General features: G+C 39.6%; 1 protein-coding gene across 3 annotated transcripts in view; it reads left to right on the top strand.

Annotated features, from left to right (window-relative positions):
* The window catches only part of Znf462 (zinc finger protein 462), a 131,931-nt gene that overhangs the window by 105,360 nt on the left and 5,437 nt on the right, over positions 1-21,134 (top strand). For all 3 annotated transcript variants that reach the window (XM_076845723.2, XM_076845722.2, XM_076845721.2), the window contains exons 10-11: positions 4,770-4,993; positions 17,832-17,964. In XM_076845723.2, coding sequence (XP_076701838.1) covers positions 4,770-4,993; positions 17,832-17,964 — 357 coding nt within the window. The remainder of the gene's footprint in view (positions 1-4,769; positions 4,994-17,831; positions 17,965-21,134) is intronic.

Raw genomic sequence — 21,134 nt, 5'->3', positions numbered from 1 at the left:
CTGAGGCCAGTGGGAGGAAGCAAGACGCGTTTGCAGAATGCTCGTAGATGCTCTGGGTCCCTGAGGAGAATCTGAGGCAACTAGAAAAGGAGACTAATATAGAGATTTGAACCTTGCTTAGGAAACAGGATGGAAAGCCGGGACAAATTTTGATCTGATTGCTGATGAGTCACCTGTTAAATACAAATTTTAACATGGATTGAGACCTGTCTCTTTCAGGAACTATAGACTTAGGTCAGATCAACAATTGGTGCTATTGGCTATGATTTGATGGGTTTCTAGGAAAAAATTAAGCCCCATGACTCTGATGGTGGTAGGGCTTTTGGTGGATATTCATTTACTTGAGAAACAAATACATGTTGAACACCCTCTATATGCTAGCAATGTTTTTAAGCTGTAGGGACGCAGCCATGAAGAGCAGGTTTGTACGCTGGGAGACGGTATGCAAGTGAATAAATAGTTCTGAGTTTTGAGTTTGTTGCCCTTGGAAATGTAGTGCCTTATGTGTAGCTTTGCCCCGTATGTACGGTATTCCCCGATATTCTTCCTGAAACTTTGGGCCCAGATTGAATTTTAGGGACAAAAACACAGTTTTGCCGAATATTGACATTGTGATTACATGGCGGTGCACTCACCGCGCTGGGCTCTGGTGGGCACGTTAGCTTAGTGTTTCTATTTCCCAATGGATAGATAAATGCGGCATGTAACTGAACGCTGCAGGTGAGAGTTGAGAATGGAAGTTATCTCTCCTGCTTTATCTGATCAGTGTTATTTTGATAAGAAAGAGAAAAAAAATCTACAGTGAGATTACTAATTTTTTTTTCTATTTAATGAAATTACATGTTCCCTTCCAACCCCCGCCCCCCAAATGCCTGTGCCATTAGAATTAGAGGTGCCCTTCTCCACTCTTTCTAGCTGGGGCATGGCAGCACATCTTAATACTTCTTTCCCAGGTGCTGATTTGCTTGTGTTTACATGTGTCTATGAATGATTTTATTTTAAGATGATTTTTTTTTAAAAAAATGACTTTCTCTAGTTCTCAACATTTCCCACTAGTTTGGCTAAGAAAGAGTAAATGGTGGGTCTTTGATTTGGCTGAAAGGGGCACTCAGTCCTTCAGGATGGCAATTTGTAGACAAAGTTTGTGGGCAGGAAGGACTTCCCAATCTATTCCTGCTTCCTTTAGACATGGTGCATTCTGAGAAGAAACCACCTTGTGTGTGTTGTGGTTTGCCTTTCAGGAAGAATTTTTACTTGGTGACTCTGGACTCCACAGTGATGTGCTTTTTTTTGCAGATTTGAGCAGAATGACCCCTCTGTGGTCGCAATTCTGCAGATATTTCCACCGAGCTCCATGGCAGCTTGACAGCACATGCTTCTTGGGGGCTCTTGGCAGATCTTGGCACACAGGTGCTCCGGTGAAGCCTTGCTTTGGGTCTAGCCTCTTGGGTTTTACGTCCCAATGCAGCCCCAGGCATCTTTTGAGTAGGAGGAGAGGAGAGACACAATCCATCTTGTCGTCGAATTGGTGAAGTCATAATATTTTTGCAGCCAGTGCTGGAAGCTGAGTCACAATGAGTGTGATTCAGGCTGTGATTTCTTACCCAAGGTAATTTTGAGAGGTGTGAAGTCAAAAGAGACCCACAGTTGTCACTGCCCCCATGGAAAACCCGCCCTGGGCTCTGATCTTCTGTAGCCAAGACAGGGCTCCATCCAAACCTGAAAACTGTTCAGTCCCTTCATGTCCCTCACTTGCCTGGGCAATGAATACCCTCTTTCAGAAAATACTGTGGGTCATTTGCCCACCTTTCAAAGTTTGTCTTTTTTTTTTTTTTTTTTTAATCTTGTTTATGTTAGCCATGTTTTTAGAAAGAAGGAAAAGTTAACTGTTTTCTATAATTAATACCTTAGTAAAAATCCCTGTAAGTGAGAGACTTGGAACATTGGTAACAACTTAGCTTAGAAATGGGAAGTCTCACGTTTCAGAGGAAGCAAGCAGGGAAATGACCCTTTAGCAATTCCAGAAGATACTGGAAAGACTTGCAGACATAAGCGATCACCTTAGAAATCTGTAGCTTTTTGCATGTTTGAGAATATTGGAATGAAAGGCTGATTAGCACATTGCATGCAGGTCAGAGGTTCCAGAAGATTCTTAGCAGGGAAAAAGGAGGTAGGCATTGACTGAGGTCAGATTTGGGACCCCACGTTATGACTTTGTAGGGTTATGAGGATAAAAGTCACAGGGAGGGCAGAACACCTAACGGAGGCTTAAGACAGCAGTCACTTAATAAATTGTAGTGTCATCTACATTAATCATTATTATTTGAACTCCAGGGCAACATTCTATGTGCTCATGACTTGGTGTAAAATTCACTTAGGTATACACAGTGAAATTGGAAATTGCAAAAAAAACCAACATGGCAATAGAGGAATTGGAAAAAAAAAATAGACGTATAAAAAAGTCTGAAAGAACCAATTGGGAGTGGGAAGTGGAGACTGAAGGGTAACTGAATGATTGTCCTCAAGGTGTTTGGGCATCGTATGGAAAATTTTACCCAGCTGTTCTCCATCTCCCCGGAGGTAGACAGAATCAGGGCAGACAGGACAGGACAGAGCCAAAGAACAAAAGAGGAAGCAGCAGAGATGACAAGATATAAATCAGGAGCAAACAGAGACAGCAAAGGGGTTGTAGCCTCAAGGGAGGTGCAGGAAAGTTTGCTTTCCCAGTATGCGAATGTCCCTGTCTCATGCAGTGGGTACCAGCTTGCTCACGGGCCATGTCCAGGGCTGCCTTAATCTGAGCAGTTGCAGTTCCTGCCTGGCACTTTGCTTGGAGAAGTCCTTAGCTGGGGTCAACATTGTCTCCCCAGGATACATTAATCTGCAGGCACTCTGGGGATGTCACAACTTGGGGGGAAAAGGTGCTGGTGGCATCTAGTGGGTGGAGGCCAGGGCTGCTGACAAACATCCGACAATGCACAGGACAGTCCCCACACCACGACAAAGAATTGTCTGGCCCCCAAATGTCAATCATGCTGCTATTGAGAAACCCTGGGTTAGAGGAGTCAAATATCCTAGCATGGGCTCCCTAAAGCTCACTAGTTGACGCCAAAGCATTTTTCCTCCGTTTACACCAAACCGTGGAACTGAATGGTTAGGAGACTGTTAAACATTTGCTATTCTAAGAAAATGTGTGGATTACATTATAATCATGTGTTTCTTAGCTGTCTGCTATACTTTGGTTTAAAAATATTTATATTTCTAAATAAGCAACTGACTCTTTGTATAGGGAAAATAACATATGCATTAGAGCTCCGGGGAGTGCTGCAGACACCACCCTCCACGCTTCCCCTGCCCGGGCGTTTGGCTGGCCAATTATTCGCTGTATTCAAGGACTCCCAAGGCAGCCACTGCCCTACAGTTAGAATGTTGTGGTTGAGACTAAGGCATGACGTTGGGTGGGGGAAATTCCCCAGGGGCAGAACACAGGCCAACAACAAAGGGAAGAATGGAGGAGCCCGTCACATCAGTGTGCAAAATACTGACGCTCTGGAAGCCAGGCTACTCGGTGGCTCTGGGAATAAATCATGCTTTCTTGACTTAATAACACATTGCTGTTTCTAAATAACGTAAGTATATGTTGTGTGCGTCCATTTGTAAACTTTCAGAGTCTTCTGAAATCCAGACACAGCATGAAAACGCGCTATATTTGATTCTTGCATAAATAGCACAGATTTTAATTTTATCCCAGTTATGGATATCTGGCGCGTGCGCTGGTACTCTGGGCAGACTGGTGTGAAATTTAATTTGAGCAGTTAAACACAAGGGTGAGAGAGTGCAAAGTAAACAAGCACACGCATTTCCAGCCCTACAGCATTTGGTGTGTCAACGGGAAAAGCACCCAAATCCTCTCCTGCTCTCCTTCTTAGCTTTTTCCATTGTGACAATTGGATCACAGATCTTCTGAAAAGGCACAAATCCTCCAGGTGTCTTATGTGACCCCACCTCCCCCTCGATGTTGCCTGCAGCCTTCATTTGTGAGCCCTTTGGAGTTGGAGTCAGAGTTTTGGTGAATGAAAGTGAGCAGGTTTCTTTGTTTTCAGATCTGCTGTTAATTAGGGATTCCCCCTGGTTTCAGGGCAAGGGAAGAGTCTCCTTGAGAACGTCTTCAAAGGGGGAAACAGGAGTGGGATTGGAAATAGTGGCCACGGTGGATTTGCAGGCCTGGGCTCACGTCTCCGCTTTGCCAGTTACAACTCTGTGAGCTTTGGAGAGTTCCTCATTTTACTGACTGTAAAGATGTAAATATAGGAGTGACTCTAGCCTTGTAGAGGTGTTGGGAGGAAGGCAGGTGCTGACCCAGTGGTAGCACACAGATGCCAGCTAATGTCACTTTCCTTGCCTCTTCTAAGGAGACATCTGTAAATGCAGCTTCAATACCATTTGCTGAGGGAGAAGGTTGTTGTCAATAATTAATGGTGATAAATACGGCAGTCACTTCCATTCCTGCCCTTGCCTCAGTTACCCCCATTCAGGCATTAGCAAGCCCCCTTCAGCCTCTATTTCTAGGCCACTCTAGGTATTAAGCACCTAGAGCTTTCGGTCTTCAAAACACCCACTTGTCCCAGAGGGATGTGTTATTCGAGGCTAGGGGAGGGACGGGAGAAGTAGCAGAACTGAATGGGTGAGTCTCTTGTTGTATTCCAGAGACAGAACATCTGCTTGCCATTGGTAACAATGCCTGTCTTCCATTCCGCTTGTTTCCACAGAAGAGCGGGTTGTCCCCATTGAAGTGTGCCGGTCCAAGCTGTCCAGGTACTTGCAGGGAGTGGTTTTCCGCTGTGATAAGTGCACCTTCACGTGCTCCAGTGACGAGAGCCTCCAGCAGCACATAGAAAAGCACAACGAACTCAAGCCCTACAAGTGCCAGCTCTGCTACTATGAGACCAAGCACACGGAGGAGCTGGACAGCCACCTTCGGGATGAGCATAAGGTACTTGCCCAGGGCCTCCTGCCTCCCCACCCCAGCTCTCCGGTGGGGAGGGGCCAAGGGGGAGACAGGTGGCTTCAGCCACACCCACTGTGTACAAAAGGAACTCAAGGCACTTTTAAAGTGAGGTTTAGTTTTTCTGTAATAAAATAAATGTGAGATCATTTCAGAAAATTGTTTAAAAAAAAAAAAAAAAAAAAAGGTGGGGAAAGGGCAAATCGGCCCAAATCTACCACCCAAATCCCTTGGCTTCACACTTGGAGTCTCTTTTCTAGAATCACTTTCTTTGTTTTATGTAATTCTGATTATACTATACCTGAATATTGTATCTTGCTGTTTGTTTTTATCCTGACAAGAGTATTTTTCAATATTATTTTAAATGTGTTATCACAAGGATTGGCCAATATCTTTAAAAGGGACAGAGAGTGAATGTTTTAGCCTTTGCAAGTTTCAGTGGTACTTGCTCAAATCTGCCACCGTAGCAAGAAAGCAGATATAGGTAATATATAAACGAGTGGACACCATTGTGTTCCAATAAAACTTAATTTACAAAAATAGTCAACAGGCTGTCGGCCCGTAGTTGGTGACCCCTAATGTGTCCGATAGATATTCCATCTTGTCCTTGAATCGTGTAGATTGTTTACAATATTTTCCAACTACCAGGATCTTCAAAGGCGTCAACACACATAGCCAAACTCATAGAGGTTGTAAACTGTATGTTTTATTTAGGGAGGGGAATTGATTTGAAAAAGATTAGCACAGGACATAAAATAAGAGGGTTTGTAAAAAAAAAAAAAAAAAAAAAAAAAAAAAAAAAAAAAAATTCTCTTCCCCAAGGTTTGCTGCTCAGAGAATCAAAGTCATGCAGAGTGGCTCCTTTCCTCTGCACAAGGTGTATTTGGTGTATCATGAACTGAGGTGATTATTTCTGGGTTTGTGTATTTGCCCCAAGCACAGGAGTTGCTGACTGGTGTTTGCTTAATAAAAGCAGGCCATCAATCCTTTCTAATCAGCCTGCTCCAGAACATCTATTAAGTGTTCACTTAAGACACTCTGTATCCTCATCAGTGAAAATACAGCTTCTCTTCTCTGGCCCTACAAACCTAAATTATAGAGATTTTAATCAATCATCTTTCTCCAAGGGATATAATTTTTCTTAGGGATATTGAGAAAGGAGTCCAAGCTTTGTCTCCTGTTCACAATTTAATGGTTTTATGGAAACTTCTGCTTTGGAATATATTCATACCCCAGCACTGCCCAAAAAGTGAATGCAGGGAGGAAAAGCTTGAGTTACAGTATCATTTCTTATTCCACCTTCCTGGAAATTTCTAACCCAAACTTAAAGAAAAATCATTCATCTGCTTTAAACCAAGCTTCCTGTATCAATTCCCATATGTCTTGTTTATGCAACACCTTTTTTACTACAGGGTTCAAGGTTTCAAGTTCATAATGTGGAGCAGAGCAAATCAGGGAGATAAATTCTTCCCCAGTGGTTGCACAGTAACTTGTAAATCAGTGGGGGAAATCCAGAGAATGTTAGAAACCATGCCAGACATGAAACCAGAGGCTTGCTAAACAGTGGGTAGAAGTCTTGAGGCTTTAGGATATAGGTCAGGGAAATGGGTTGCTCGGGAAAGTAGGGACCCAAAGTAGAGCTTTTGGAGCTAGAAGACTTGGGTTTTAATCTTTTTTTTTGGGGGGGGGGTAATCTTGTCTCCACTTTTTATTGTACAAGCTTTGGGAAGGTACTTAAGTTGGAGGTCTTTTTTCTGATTGGTTAATGCAAATTGTTATGCCACTCTCAGAAATTGTGTAAGATAAATGAAGTCCTTGTTTTCCCTCACCTTGAGACTTAATATGTTCCACAGAATATTTGGAATTGAATTATACTAGAATATAACAATAGTTAGCTACCAGAAAGGCAGTTGTGTTCTCAAGGACTATATTATAAAATCATTAATTATACCTTGGATTTTAGGGAGTCTTTGATGTCATGTTTTCACTGTCGTATTATGTTTTTAGTTTTTTCTCTTTCTCACTGGTTGACAAACTTTTTAAGTCCAATGAGCACCTAAGGCTAAAGAATTGCCATTTGCAGCATGCCTAATGATTTTCACCTTTGGCTCAATTGTCTTTAAGTTTATGAGACTTGTGCTTATTATAGCAGAACTTTCTTTTTTTGTTGACTATTCTCCCCCCCCCCAAATGATGAGAATAAAATGCAATTAAAGATTTTTAAGTAAAGAGAAGTTTGCTGATAGTTCAAATATAAAAATCAAGAATAATAGGCAAAAACAAGGAATTGAATTCAGGAGAGTTGGGAAGAAATAGAAATGATTTTATTCTCAATGTGATCTTTATACTTAGAAAATCCTGAAATATCTACATAAAGCTACTAGGGCATTAGTGAATTGGGCAAGGTTACAGGATATAAGTTTAATTTATAGAAATCAATTATATATTTCTATTTACTTGTAATAATAGGACAACCTGAAAATGAAATTTTAGAAATCAATTCCATGTACAAATAATATCAAAAAGAACAATATACTTAAGAATAAATTTAACCTGAGAACTACACTCTGAAAATGCAAAGTGATACTGAGAGAAATAAAATAACTAAATTATTGCAATGCATACCATGTTCATAGATTAGAAAATTCAATATTGGTGATTCTTCCCAGACTGGTCTACAGATCCAAAAAACTCTTAAGCAAAACAACAGAAAGATTTTATGTTGATAGAAACTGGCAGGGTGAGCCTAAGATTCATATGGAAATTCAGATGATTAGGATAGTCTAAACTATGGAAAAGGAGTGAAGTTGGAGGACTCGTCCTTCTTACTTTCAAACTTATTGTAAAGCTATAATAATCAAGAGAGTGGGGTATTGGCATAAGGGTAGATGCATAGCTCAGTAGAACAGAAGAGAAAGTCCATATATGTCATACATGTGGCAAATTGATTGTCATCAAAGGTGTCAAGGTAATAGGAAAACAATTTTTTTCTTAAAAAATGATGCCAAAATAATTAGATTTACACATGCAAATTGTCACCCAGGATTCTTATACTACTATTTGCACAAAAATTCAATCAAAAATGGATCATAAATAAATGAACTAAAACTATAAAACTTACAGAAAAATAGTGGAAAACTGTGAGAACTTGAATTGGGTAAAAGAATTCTTAAGGTACAATACAAAAAGCTGTGAACATCAAATGAAAAAAATGTTAATACATTGGGTGTCATCAAAATTAAATATTTACTCTTCCAAAGATACCATTAAGAAAATGGAAAGGCAGGCAGCAAAGCAAATATTAGTAAAGTAATTAAATAACAAAGGATTTTAACTGAAATATACAAAGAACTCTTACAACTCAATAAGAAGATAAGGCACTCAATTAAGGATGAGCAAAAGATTTGAGTCAACAGTTTATCAAATAAGCATATGAAAAGATGTTCAATATGATTGACCACTAGAAAAAAATGTAAATTAAACCAATAGTAAGATTTTACCATCTACCTTCTAGGTTAGGAACGACAGTAATACCAAAGTGTTGGCAAGGATTTTGGAGCAATTTGGCCCATTTGCTTAAAAGTCAAATATTCTTTACTCTCTGACCCAGCAACCCCACCAGTGGAATACTAATCAATTTAAAAAATAGACTGAGCTACTAGCATGTTAGCAACATGACAAATCTATTAAGTGGATAAAAGCCAGACACCAAAGACTACCTGTGGTATGATTGTGTTCATGTGAAATCTCCAGAAAAAGCAAAATGACAGCAATAGCCTGGGACTGGAGATCACAGTGGGGTGGAGGGTACTTCTCAGAATGATAAAATGTTCTTAAACTGATGGGGTGGGGGGTAAGACTTGCACAAATGTATGAATTTAATAAAAATCACTAACTTGTTTGCTAAAAATAAATTTTAAAGCATCTAAATTATATCTCAGTATCCCAAACCCAAGCACATAATGGGTCCTTAATACATGTTAACATCCTGCAGTCTTTTCTTATAAAGTTGATCATTGGGACAATAGATCAATGGGATGCTCAAGATCCAGATTAATGTATGGAGTGCCAAAAATAAAATGTGGAAAAAACATAGCAGTTGGTTCTAAGCTAAGGCTGACTGTGAGACTTAGGTGCATTACACTCTAATATGAATAGCATTAGATGATTTTTGAATAGTGGAGAGTATTTATAGAAGAAACCATAAGACACTGTAGGATGTCTTTTTCAAAGAACTTCATTAAACAGAGCTGATATTCAAAGCTGGAACCTGAGTTCTGTTTGCAAAAGTTGTAAACCTCAGGAGCATCTCTAAAGATGTCAGACTGTATATTTGTAGGCTGCATGGAATCCTGGTAACAGCAGGACAGGTCCTTGAAGTCATATCTATCCATTTAGGAACCAAAATGTCAAGTGCCCTTGATAGAGGCTGCCCTGTATATCCTCAGAAACCAGCATGTAGTAGAGAAGGGGAGACATCAGAACTCTCATTTTGTAGGTAACACACGGAATCTTGTTCTCCTGAACCTTTATCTTTGTGCCATTGAACGGGTACTCACTTATAATCTCTTGGGATCCAAAGTAAACACTGCAGGTGATTTTATTTTATCATCCTTTGACCCCCCTGTCTTTTTCTGGTCTTGCTGTTCCTCTAGAAGGCTATTTTATATTTTCTTTTGTTTTTCAGTGTCTCCTTCCTTCTTCCCTCTTCATTCCTTCCACACACCCCCCATAGACATGCATGCATGCACATACAATGAAATAGCTGTCAATAATGCTACTTACTAGAAGCTCTGCTGAAAGATGAAGACATAACATTTCTAGAAACTTTGAAGTCTTGGGGGGAAAAAAACAAACCTTGCCCTTCTCACATTTAGAAAACACTTTTTTTTTTTTTTTCTTTTAAAGAAAATTTTAGTGTATGCGATACCTTGTTAGTGTTCTTTATAGTTCTAAAGTCTCTTTGCTAGTTTAAGGAACATAAAAATATATTATCTCTAACTTGGTTTGCTCATAAAATTGTCATGTTCGGTATATTAAATTTAGAAGGATAGTCTATTCAGGCAATACACATTCACTAATTGAATTTACTTTGAAATGTTTTTAATTTTTTATATAAATGGAACCTCAGGCAGCTGAACTCTAAGAAACTCATATCTTTTTTATTTATTTTTTTCTAGTTTTGAGGGAAGCAGCAGAACATTAAATCTAGAAGGAATCAACATATAAAATTGCTCATCTTTCTGGGCTAGTGAAATTCACAGTGTTTAAAAAAAAAAAAAAAGTCACACAGAACATTGGTTTCCAGAAGATGAGAATAAGTAAAATGATAGAAGAACCTTCCCCACTCTAAATCATAAAACACACCTATGGCCACTTCTTTTCTTTCTTTCTTTTTTTTTTTTTTTTTTTTTTTTGCATTTAATTTCTGAACTAAGTACTATCAGCTTGAGCTTTATCAGGTCAAAACATTTCTCTAAGTGACAAGGTTCCTCTAGAAGTTGATGTTATTTTGCTATTTCTTTCCCTCATGTTAGCTTTGCCTGTTGTTTTCTCAATGATCCTTTTTTTTTTTTTTTTTGGTTAATGTATTTTTGAAGCCAAAGAAACCAGAATTAAATAAGCAGGAAGGGATGTGTGTGTCAGAACTTTAGACATTTTTCTCAAGCAGACATTAGAAGATGTTCTTTACTTGGAAGCTTTGAAATTGTCTTCTAAGATTTCACAAGACATTTCTTTTTCCTTCTTTAAGACACCTTCCTCTCTTTCCTTCCAAAATCTAACATAGCACCTAACATGCAATGAGGCTCGGTTTGTTTAAAAATCTAATAAATGGATTCACTGTGAAGATATGAAATTTTAAGTATCCTGCTTGTTTAAATAAGTAAAATGTGACAGCACCATCAGAACCTTTGTCCTTGTTCATTTCGGGTCCAGGAGAATGACAGCTGCTCAACTGACCAGAAACGAAACTCTGAGACACTTAATGACACCTTTCACATGGTTTCTTGACAGTTTGTGTCTGGAGGCTTACCAAGATTCTCCAAAGGAGTTGACTGTTTCTAGACTTTGGCCAAGTTAGTTCTGGAAGAAAGGTATTTTCTAATTCTGACTCAAGAAAGTAGATATGCTTCTTGACTTCTGTGTTCCTTTTCCTTCTGGGTACTTCATGATCCTTTTATTCTCACTGTTCTTAGGCAGGTTTTTATTTTGAAGAAAACTTTTCAAAGGATACTACTGCTCTCTCCCATCAGATTTTGCAACAGAATATTATTGTCAATATTCTTTTCTTCTTTTTTCCTGTGTTTAACCAGTATGACCATGGTCGTTTTTACATATTTTGTGAGTAAATTTGCATTTCTACAGTTGATTTGCATTGTAATAAGAAAAGCTTGAGCTGTGTCATCTGAAGATATGAGTATGAATCCTGGCTTTAATCATGTACTTGTTTTGTGTACTGTTTTCTTTTTCTACAAATATGGAAGTTAACACGTATCTTAGTGGTCTTAATGGCTAAGTGATACATTGTTAGCACATATCAGATATTTTGTTAATTTTGAAACAAATTCATGGGTCAACTACATGACTGACCTTACTCTCTGCACTGAGCTATTATAGAGCTAAATAAGAAATGTTTGCTACCCTGAAAGAGTTTATAAACAAGTAGGCAAGACAAGTTTAAACAAAGACTCACCACCATATGTGCTTAGAGCATGATAAAGGTGACTGTAAAATAAGAGGGCAGCATAGTACAGAGAAATATGGTTTCACGGCTAATCTTCCAGAGAACTTTAATGCTGCCCAGGGGATTTGTTTGGCTGAATATCCCCCACCCCCAACTTTACTAAGGCATATTTGACACATAAAATTGTATATGTTTAACGTGCCCAATGTGATGTTTGATGTATGTGGAGAAGGCGGGGGACCCTTGAGAATGTAAATTATTACAGTCATTATGGAAAAAGGTATGCATGTTCCTGAAGAAAGTAAAAATAGAGCTGTTATATGATTCAGCAGTCCCACTTCTGGGTATGTAAAGGAAACAAAATGAGTGTCTTGAAGAGATTCTGCATTTCCATGTTCACTGCAGTATCACTTATAGTAGCCAAGACATGGAAACAACCTAAGTATCCACTGGAAGATGAGTAAATAGAATGTGGCTCATATATGCAATGGAACATTCAGCCACAAAAACGAAGGGCATCCTGCCATTCATGTCCTTTCTTAAAACTCCAACTGAAATGCTCATATCTGAAAACTGAAAATTGTTCTTACCTGTACCCTCGACTGTCTTCCTGTAAGAAGTCATACAGATGATACTTGGGTGAACTTCTCTTCCTCTGAATTCTTTATTGCATCCCCATTCTGGTTTTCAAAGACAGGCAAAGAAGATCTGGGTATACCACCCGATACTGTAAGTGTTTGCAAACCATGGACCATAGGCTCAAATAACCCGTTTTTGTTGTTGTTGTTGTTGTTGTTGTTGTTTAATGGCCTATTATCTAAGAATGACATTGACATTTTAAAATGTCTTTTTAAAAAAAGTGAAAGAATAATACTTTTCTGACAAGTGCAGTTATATGAAATTCAGAATTTGGTTTCTACAAATAGAAGTTTATTGGAATACAGCCTTACTCATCCATTTATGTATTGCTTATGGCAGCTTTTGAGCTACAACAGCAATTGAGTAGTTTTGAAGAGACTATATGGTCCAGAAAGCTTAAAATATTTACTTATCTGGCTCTTTTCAGAAAAAGTTTGCTGGCCTGTGTTGTAAGTCATTCAATTCTTCAGAGCACTGCACATTCTCAGTCTGTGACTAATGGGCACTACTGATATAATAGGCAGGTCAGTGTTTTCCATGTTCTTTGGTGTCACTTTTTCTAGAAACAAAGAGGAAAGTCAAAATGAACTTTTTAACAGTATTAAATGAATGCAGTATTACGCAATATGAGCATTCTGACTGGATGTCTCCTTTTTAATGTATAGATTGTTCCATAACAGGAGGGGGTCTAGACTCTAGAGACATTAAGTGGCCTTGTTTCCTCAGAGGCTCTGCTACCTGTGACCTGCGATGTCATGTGAACACAGGGTGTGCGGTTCTATTCTGTCACGAACAAGCATGATCACATTCATCTCAGTAGAAAAATGCATGTTCAACTTCAATATTTGTAAATCATACAGTTCTTAGGCTAAGCCGAGAACATATGGAAATATATGCCAAGGACAGATCTAAAACGTTTTGCTAAATGGTTAAAAATCGACAAATAGAAAAACAAAGCTGTGCAGGTCGAACATTAGCTGAGCTCGGAAGGGGTTTCATACAGTCTTGTTTCAGTAATCAGGGTCAGCATTTGCTGGTCAGGGGCACTTCATCTCAGTCTTCCTGAACAACTGACTTCCAGACACTAGGTTAGTGGCCTTCACAGTGGACTTTGGGTTGATGGCATTCACAAGTGACTTTCACAGGATGTAAGGAATGATTGCATATCTGAACACTGACCCTATACAGCAGGCTGGGGCTGTAGCTCAGTGATAGAGTGCTTGTCTGGCATGCACAAGGCCCTGGGTTCAATCCCCAGTGCTGCACAAAGAAAGAACATATATGGCTGCTCTCACCCGCGGAAGGCTGCAAAGGACCCTCCCAAGTTCGTTCTCTCTTTGTTGTGGACCTTTGGGGAAAACATGGTAAAAAATCGCTTTTCATCTCCAGAGAAAAAAGTGAATCGCCCTCAATATGTTCTCTGTACCATCAGGAAGTTAGTCAGTTATCTACCGATCACCAGGTCTGGGAAGTAGTGCAATCAATTCAGAGGCCAACTGGGAAATATTGGAACTTTAATAAAGTCTATACCCATTTGATTTTGACCCTTTAGTTTCACATCCGGAAATTTCACTTATAAAATTGAAATTTACCATGAAAGCAAGGCTTACTTACATACGGTAAGATTTATTACTCAATTTTTATAGTGAAAAGCCAGAAGTAACTCAGTGTAAATCCATAGGGGAATAGTGAAGTAAACTATAGCATATCCACATGATGATATGTGATACAGTGATTAAAGTTACGTTTATTCCGAGAACAATGTGTAGGCCATTTGAGGTGCAATAAAGCCGGTGGCACACTGGCATGTTTTAATATGCTATAGATTATTATATATAATAATCTGTATCTATTAGGAATACATTAATGTAGTTATATAAAGGTTGTTATCTATATATTGTTAGCAGTTTTTATATATAGGTCATCAGGCTCTAATGGGTTCTTTTCTATTTTCCAAGTTTTCTGTGGGAGCTTTGAAATGAAAGAAAAAGATAAAGTGAGGATACCCAGTCGCTAGAAGGAGAGAACCACATTCACCGTGATCTAGACACTTTGCGGGCCGTCTGTGTATAATGCAGAAAAATCTGTCCTCAGAGCGTGGAGCTCTGAGGAGGAGAGGCGGGACATCAACAATTACCTAGTGTGGTGTGTTCTCAAAGGGATGTGTCGGTACTGTGGAATCGTAGAGCAAGGACGTTTACCTAGGAGCCAGGTAAAGGAGGCCAGGCTGGAAGACGGAGCCAACACAGGAAGGGCATGATTGAGAGTTAAAGACCGAAGTAATGGCAGGTGCAGAAGCACAAAGTCAAGAAAAAGTGTGAATTTTTATCCTCAGGACAAGCAGAGACATTTATAAAGGGATTTAAACATTTTTTTCAAGATGGCTTTGACCACACTAGAGAACGGCTACAAGAAGAGGCAAGAATGGAAGCTGGTAAAACAGCCAGGGGGGCTGGGGTTGCAAAAACCCAGGTAAAAATCATGATGGGCTCCGAGTGCAGAGCAAGAAGGGAGTCTTACTTTTGTGTTCAGATGAATATTTGGATGGATGGCTTAGGGATTTTAAATATAGTAATAACACTATAAAGGGTTTTGATTTTTTAAAATCTTCTAATTACATAGCAAAAATTTTATATTTTACTTTTAAATTTTTTAAATTTGCCTCACAAAAATTGTAGAAATCTTCAGGACAAATAAATCCTGGGTTATCCCAGGATGAGCATCCTCCCATGGAAATGTCATGTACTATTTTAAAATTGTGCAGAATCCAAAATGTTAACAGTTTTCTAGTAAAGGGGATGATGGCTATGGGAAAATGGACAAATACAGTTCTTTAAAAAAAAAAAAAAAAACAGAAGGAGGGGGAAAAATAACATTTGGTTTGGTGACAGATCTCCTTCTGTCACTGTGAGCTCCTTGAGAAATGGGAGCTCCAGTAAGGACCAGGGCCTGCTCAGTCCTTGGGGAGTCCTTGATGGATGGATGGATGAATGAATGAATGCAAACAGCTGAATTAAAGAAGATGGGTAAAGGTTGTTTCTTGACTTTCTTCTTTCATCATTTTTGTTTCCTGCAACTCCCCACCCCTCCTCTCCAGGTACAGATTTACAGTGTCCCTGGTTACTAAAGGTGGGAAGTAAGTGAGAAAGTGGTCTAAAAAAGGCTGTCTTCTAAATACTTACTAGTCACTTAAAAATAGTTTTCTTCAAACATAGTTCAAAATTTGGTGAATTGGAACCTTGCCCACTTTACTTGAAAAACTAACAAACTAGGAAACTTTTATTGAAATATTTGTCATAAATGCTATTTGGTGAAAATGTAGACTTTGTGGCCAAACATGACTTCATAAATATGCATTTACAATGGTTATTATAAGCATTTCCAAATGCCAAAATTGGAAAAGACCCATTTTCCCAGAAAGGGGAAAGAAATTACATTGGGGGGGGGGGGGGACTATTGTGATTCAGGTACAGTGCTAATTTTGAAAATGTAGCTAATGGCTAACCCTGAGCTTGAACTCACATCTGTCTGACTTCATAAGTCATGTCCCTTATGCCAATTCTTTTTGCTTTTATGTGAGAAAAATAAAAATTCATAGAGGTTCATATGGGTGAGGCATGTGGATAAATCTTTAGTTAGCAAGATGCAAAAGACCTCAGAGACTATTTCTGTGAACTTAGAAGAAAGTGAAGTAAAGATTCTGAGCTTGACCTCTTCCTCCTCCTTCTCATCTTAGCCTATTATTTAAAAAAAAAAATATGTATATATATATGTGTATATATATATATATATATATATATATACACACACACACACACACACACACACACATACATACATACATATATATATATGAAAGAAGAAAACAAGAAATTGTCTTCTCTATGTGTTTTAATGGGTTGATAAAGACATCTGGTCTTTTTGACTTGTTTTCAAAGTTGACTGATTTCATGAATTCCATTCTTATAGTAGATCTGTGTATTGTTTCTCCTGTTTTAAAGAAGCTTTGTGTCTGAGTTTTCTTGCTCCTTTTTGATGTACCTGTCTCCCCTGTCTGTTGGTCTCAATTCTCTCTCTCCCTCTCTCCCTCTCTCCCTCCCCCCCCCCCTCATTTGTCACAGTCAGTGATGATGTTCCCATCTGCCAGACATATGGAATTGATGGTGCTCAGCAAATCTTTGTTCCAATCTGGTCCCAGAGAATATTTTGGAATTGTCTTGTAAATTCTCTCTTTTCCTCTCCTGTGCCCTCATTACACTCTGTCTCTACTGTGGCAACCGAGAAAATCTGCCTTGTGATCTAATTAATGATGTCTGCCTTCCCTCTTGAACTGAACTGTGAGCCTCTGGAGGCCAGATCCAAGTCTTGTTGATCTTTGTCATGCCCCCTCCCCTGGCCTCCAATAAGGGGCGCTTACACAGAGGAGTAGCTGTGACTGGTTATTGACTGGAGCTGAGGCTGGGCATTGGCATGAGTCCTGTGCCACCTTTTCATTCCTAACAGTCCCACACATACCACTGGAAAGGTTCCGGAAGTAGATTAATGAAGAAGGTGAATTTTGCACCACCATTGATCTAAGACCCAAAACAAAAAAAAAATCATTCAAGACTTTTCTTATATGGATTTCTGTTCCCCTTGAATGATATTTTGAAGATGGCTTAGATTCCCATATTATTCCAACCACATTTTATATGAATAGGAACCATAGTTAACCCTTTGAAAGGACTTTTAATAAGTTAGTTGTTGGGCCGGGCTTGTGGCTCAGCAGTAGAGCACTTACCTAACATGTGCGAGGCCGTGGATTTTATCCTCAGCACCACATATAAATAAATAAAATAAAGGTATTGTGTCCACCTACAGCTAAAAAAATATATATTTAAAAAGAAATTAGTTGTATACATTTTTCTCAGATAATCCCAGCCTTGATAAATAGGCTCTGGGTCAGCTTCAAGTATAACAGCTAAACCAGTAGTCATAAAATGGTCTTCCATCTAATTCAAGAGTTCAGAGTTCAGTCATGTGTCTTCTGGCCAAAGCTGGACCAGCCTACAACCCCCAGTTGATGGGACCATGGCAAAGAAGGGTCTGGTTCTCGATGCTAGATGTTTGCCCTGCTTCTTTACCTCTGAAGTGATTGAACCTGAGGTAGTTAATGAAAGTCACACCTTGGAATTCAACTCAAAATGTTTACTTATTGAATGCCGCTTACTCTCTACTCTGTACTCGATGGTGCATCTCGCCTTCTGCTCTCTGTACTCATGTTTCTTAAGAAAACAAGTGTGGTAAGTAAGGTCTGGTGTTGACAGTCGCAGTGAAAACAGTGCAAGGTGGAAGCAAAGGACAGAATCACAGTAAAGAAAAGGACCTTTAGGGCATCTGGGTTGTTGGGTCCTGGTTTTAAAAGCACCGTCACAGGAGAATGGTGTTGGCGAGGTCTCCACCAGGGAGAACCCCGTGTGGTCTGTGGTTCATGGTTCCCCCGTCTGTTTGGACCTTTTTCAGGTAAGCCGTAACTTTGAGCTGGTTGGACGGGTTAACTTGGATCAGCTGGAACAGATGAAGGAAAAAATGGAGAGCTCCAGCAGTGATGATGAGGACAAGGAAGAGGAGATGAACAGCAAGGCTGAAGACCGAGGTTAGTCTCGCCCTGCGCTCTCAGTCCCAGATGGCACCCGGCGCGTCCATGGTGAGGACAGAAGGGAGGCAGGAGGTTGCCGAGAGAGTAACAGAAGGAATGATCCCTCTTAGTTAAGCAGCAGAACAGACTGCCTCCAAGAGCAGGGGCCGTGTCTCTGTAAACTATTACCAGCTCTAGAAACTCTAAGGAAAACAGACCCGGGCTCCCGAATCAAACATGGGGGGGGGGGGGGTCGGTGGTCTGTGGTTTGTTTTTAACAAGGAAAAGTAGTGTCTTAGGATCTTCAGAATGAGGACAGGCAGGCAGCATGATGAATGACACTGTCAGGCTATCAAGAAACCCAGTGAACTTGGAATTCATCATTTCATTTTGCAAAAAAAAAAAAAAAAAAAAAAAACATACCTGGGCCCTCTTTTTGCATCCCTCTGCTGGGCCCATCTCTTAATCCCCTTGAAGCTGTTTTCACTTTGTAAGTGGGAGAGAGACCACATCTTTCATTCCACTGGGCATTTATAGAATGAACTGGGGAAGATACCATTGGACACTGAACCTCTTTTTCCAACTTCCTGCCAAGCTCTAATTATTCCAAAATAAAAAGGTTTCCAAAGTATATTTAGGTATAGATAAAATTTGTGGTCTAGAGTGTTGTTTTTCTCTGTTGTTCATCATAGACTGCTGTAGAAATCCCCAGACTACACATGTAAGAATATGGGTTGGAATGTGTTACTTTAGTTATTATAATCAAAAGCACATGGGTAACATAAATATAAGAAATCATTATTAGAGATCTCATCCCAGGAGTGAGAAGAATAGTATTGGTTGCCATGACTGAGCATCATTACATGCCAGGTTCAGTGTAGGGGATTGTATTCAACCTTTTCACTTTTTAACTTTAAAACTGTAGGTGTTAGCCTTTGATATTATATTTTAACTATTCATTTAAATTTTTATTTATTTTTCGATTGTGAAATAAAAATTATAGACATTTATGGCATACAGCATGCTGTTTTGAACTACATATATATTGTGGAATGGCTAAACCAAGCTAATAACTTACACATTGCCTCACATACTTATGTTTTGTGATGATAACATTTAAAGTCCATTCTTAGCAATTTTCAAGAATACAATAAGTTGTGTTTCATTGTAGTCATCATGTTGCTTACTAGCTTTCTCAAACTTATTTTTCCTCACTGAAATTGTGTATGTTGGGACCGACATCTTCCTGGTTCCCCGTCCCTTCCCCCTTGGTAACCACCATTCTTCTCCTATGAGTTTGACCTTTTTAGATTCCACGTAGAAGCAAGTTGATTCAATGTTTGTCTTTGTGCCTGGCTTTTTTCCCTTATGTAATATCCTCTAGGTTCATCTCATGTTGTCTCAAATGACAAGATTTCCTTCCTTGTTAAACTGACATGGGTATATGCATCACATTGTCTTTATTCATCCACCGATGGACACGTAGGTTGGTCTGTATCTTGGCTTTTGTGAACATGCTGCTGTGAACGTTGAAACACCTCTTGCACATTCTTGTCTCATTTTCTTTGGCTACAGACCCAGCAGTCCCACTGGGACTGTTCCTTTTTTTTTTTTTCTACGTCCTCTCCAGCATTTGTTATCTTTCCTCTTTTTGATACCGGCCATTCTCCCAGGTGTGGGGTGATGTCTTTGTTGTGTTTTCAGTTTGCATTTCCCTGGTGATTAGTGATGTTGAACATTTCCATAGAGGTTGTCTTTTCACTCTTGTTTCTTTGGCTGGGCAGAAGCTTTTAGTTTGATATAATCCCATTTATCTTTTTTGCTTTTGCCTGTACTTTGGAGGTCATATCCAAAAAAATCCTTGCCCAGTCCAGTGCCTTGAACTGCTTCCCCTACACTTTCTTCTGGAAGTTCTATAGCTTCAGGTCTTGTGTTTACATCTTATCCATTTTGAATTATTTTCTAATCTCACGTGAGATAAAGTTCTAGTTTCATTCTTCTGCAGGTGGATATCTAGTTGTTCCATATACAAAGGGACTGTTCTTTTCCCATTCTGTTTTCTTGGCAACTTTCTTGAAAATCAGGCTATAAATGTCTAGACTCTATGCTGTTACGCTGGGTTGTGTGTCTGATTTTATGCCAGTACCGTGCCATTTTGATCATCTTAGTTTTGCAGTAGATTTGGAAAACTGGGAAGTGTAATGCCTCTGTCGTACTCTGTTTGTTCAACCCTGATTTGGCTATCTAGGGTCTTTTGTGGCTCTTTAGGTAGTTGTAAAGATTAAATAAGGGCTGGGTGTAGCTCAGTGGTAGAGTACTTGTGCAGCATGCACAAAGTCCTGGATTCAAGTCTTAGTACTGGAAAAAAACTTAAATGGGATAACACCCAAGACCTTAGCTTATTAGCTCAGAACCTAGAACATAGTAATCACCTAATAAATAATAACATTGCATATTGTTATTTTACAAATAGGACAATGAAATTCTCAAAAATTTAAGAGCTTGCCCAAAGTGTGTCTGTCTCTCTCTCTCTCACACACACACATACACACACACACACACACACACACACACGTGCGCGCACACGCACACAAATTACATAGTTGAATTGGGACTTTGGCCCCAAAGGCAAGACTTTTTATAATATCTATCGCTTGCCCAATCCCTTGGGCAGTAAAGTGTTCTCTATTGAAGGGACTGTGGACCTGACATCTGTGAATTTGTGGCCCACAGGGCCTTGTCCAAGGTCGACTTGTGCAGAGTGCCTCTGTTTATCTTGCTCGGTCAGTCTGCAAGCCTGAGGAAGCCTATTTCCTTCTCCCCTTTCCTGTTCCTCCCCTGCTCCCACCCACCTTCCAGGTAACCAGAGAACCATGGTTTTGCAAAGTAGGGGGTTCAGTTTGGCCTTTGAACCTCCATCTAAGACAGGTGACAGGGGCTGACAGCCCAGGTGTGCCAGATTGTGAAAAGCCCCAAGCCTCTGGTCAACCTGGAAAGTACACGAACAAAGAAAACAATCCTCGCCATCTAGGCCGGTGGTTCTTAGGAGGTTTACCACTTCTATTAGTAGAGGCTGGGTTCACCCATCCTCTCAAGAGAAATGGTGGTGACCTGAGAAGCATGGCCTTTTTTCTCCTCTTCTTTTTTTAAACCCTTTCACCCATCTATTCTTCACAATGAATCCTTCA

This window comes from Callospermophilus lateralis, chromosome 2, assembly GCF_048772815.1.
Source record: "Callospermophilus lateralis isolate mCalLat2 chromosome 2, mCalLat2.hap1, whole genome shotgun sequence".
Taxonomy (NCBI): domain Eukaryota; kingdom Metazoa; phylum Chordata; class Mammalia; order Rodentia; family Sciuridae; genus Callospermophilus; species Callospermophilus lateralis.
This window is presented reverse-complemented; position numbering and strand designations above follow the sequence as displayed.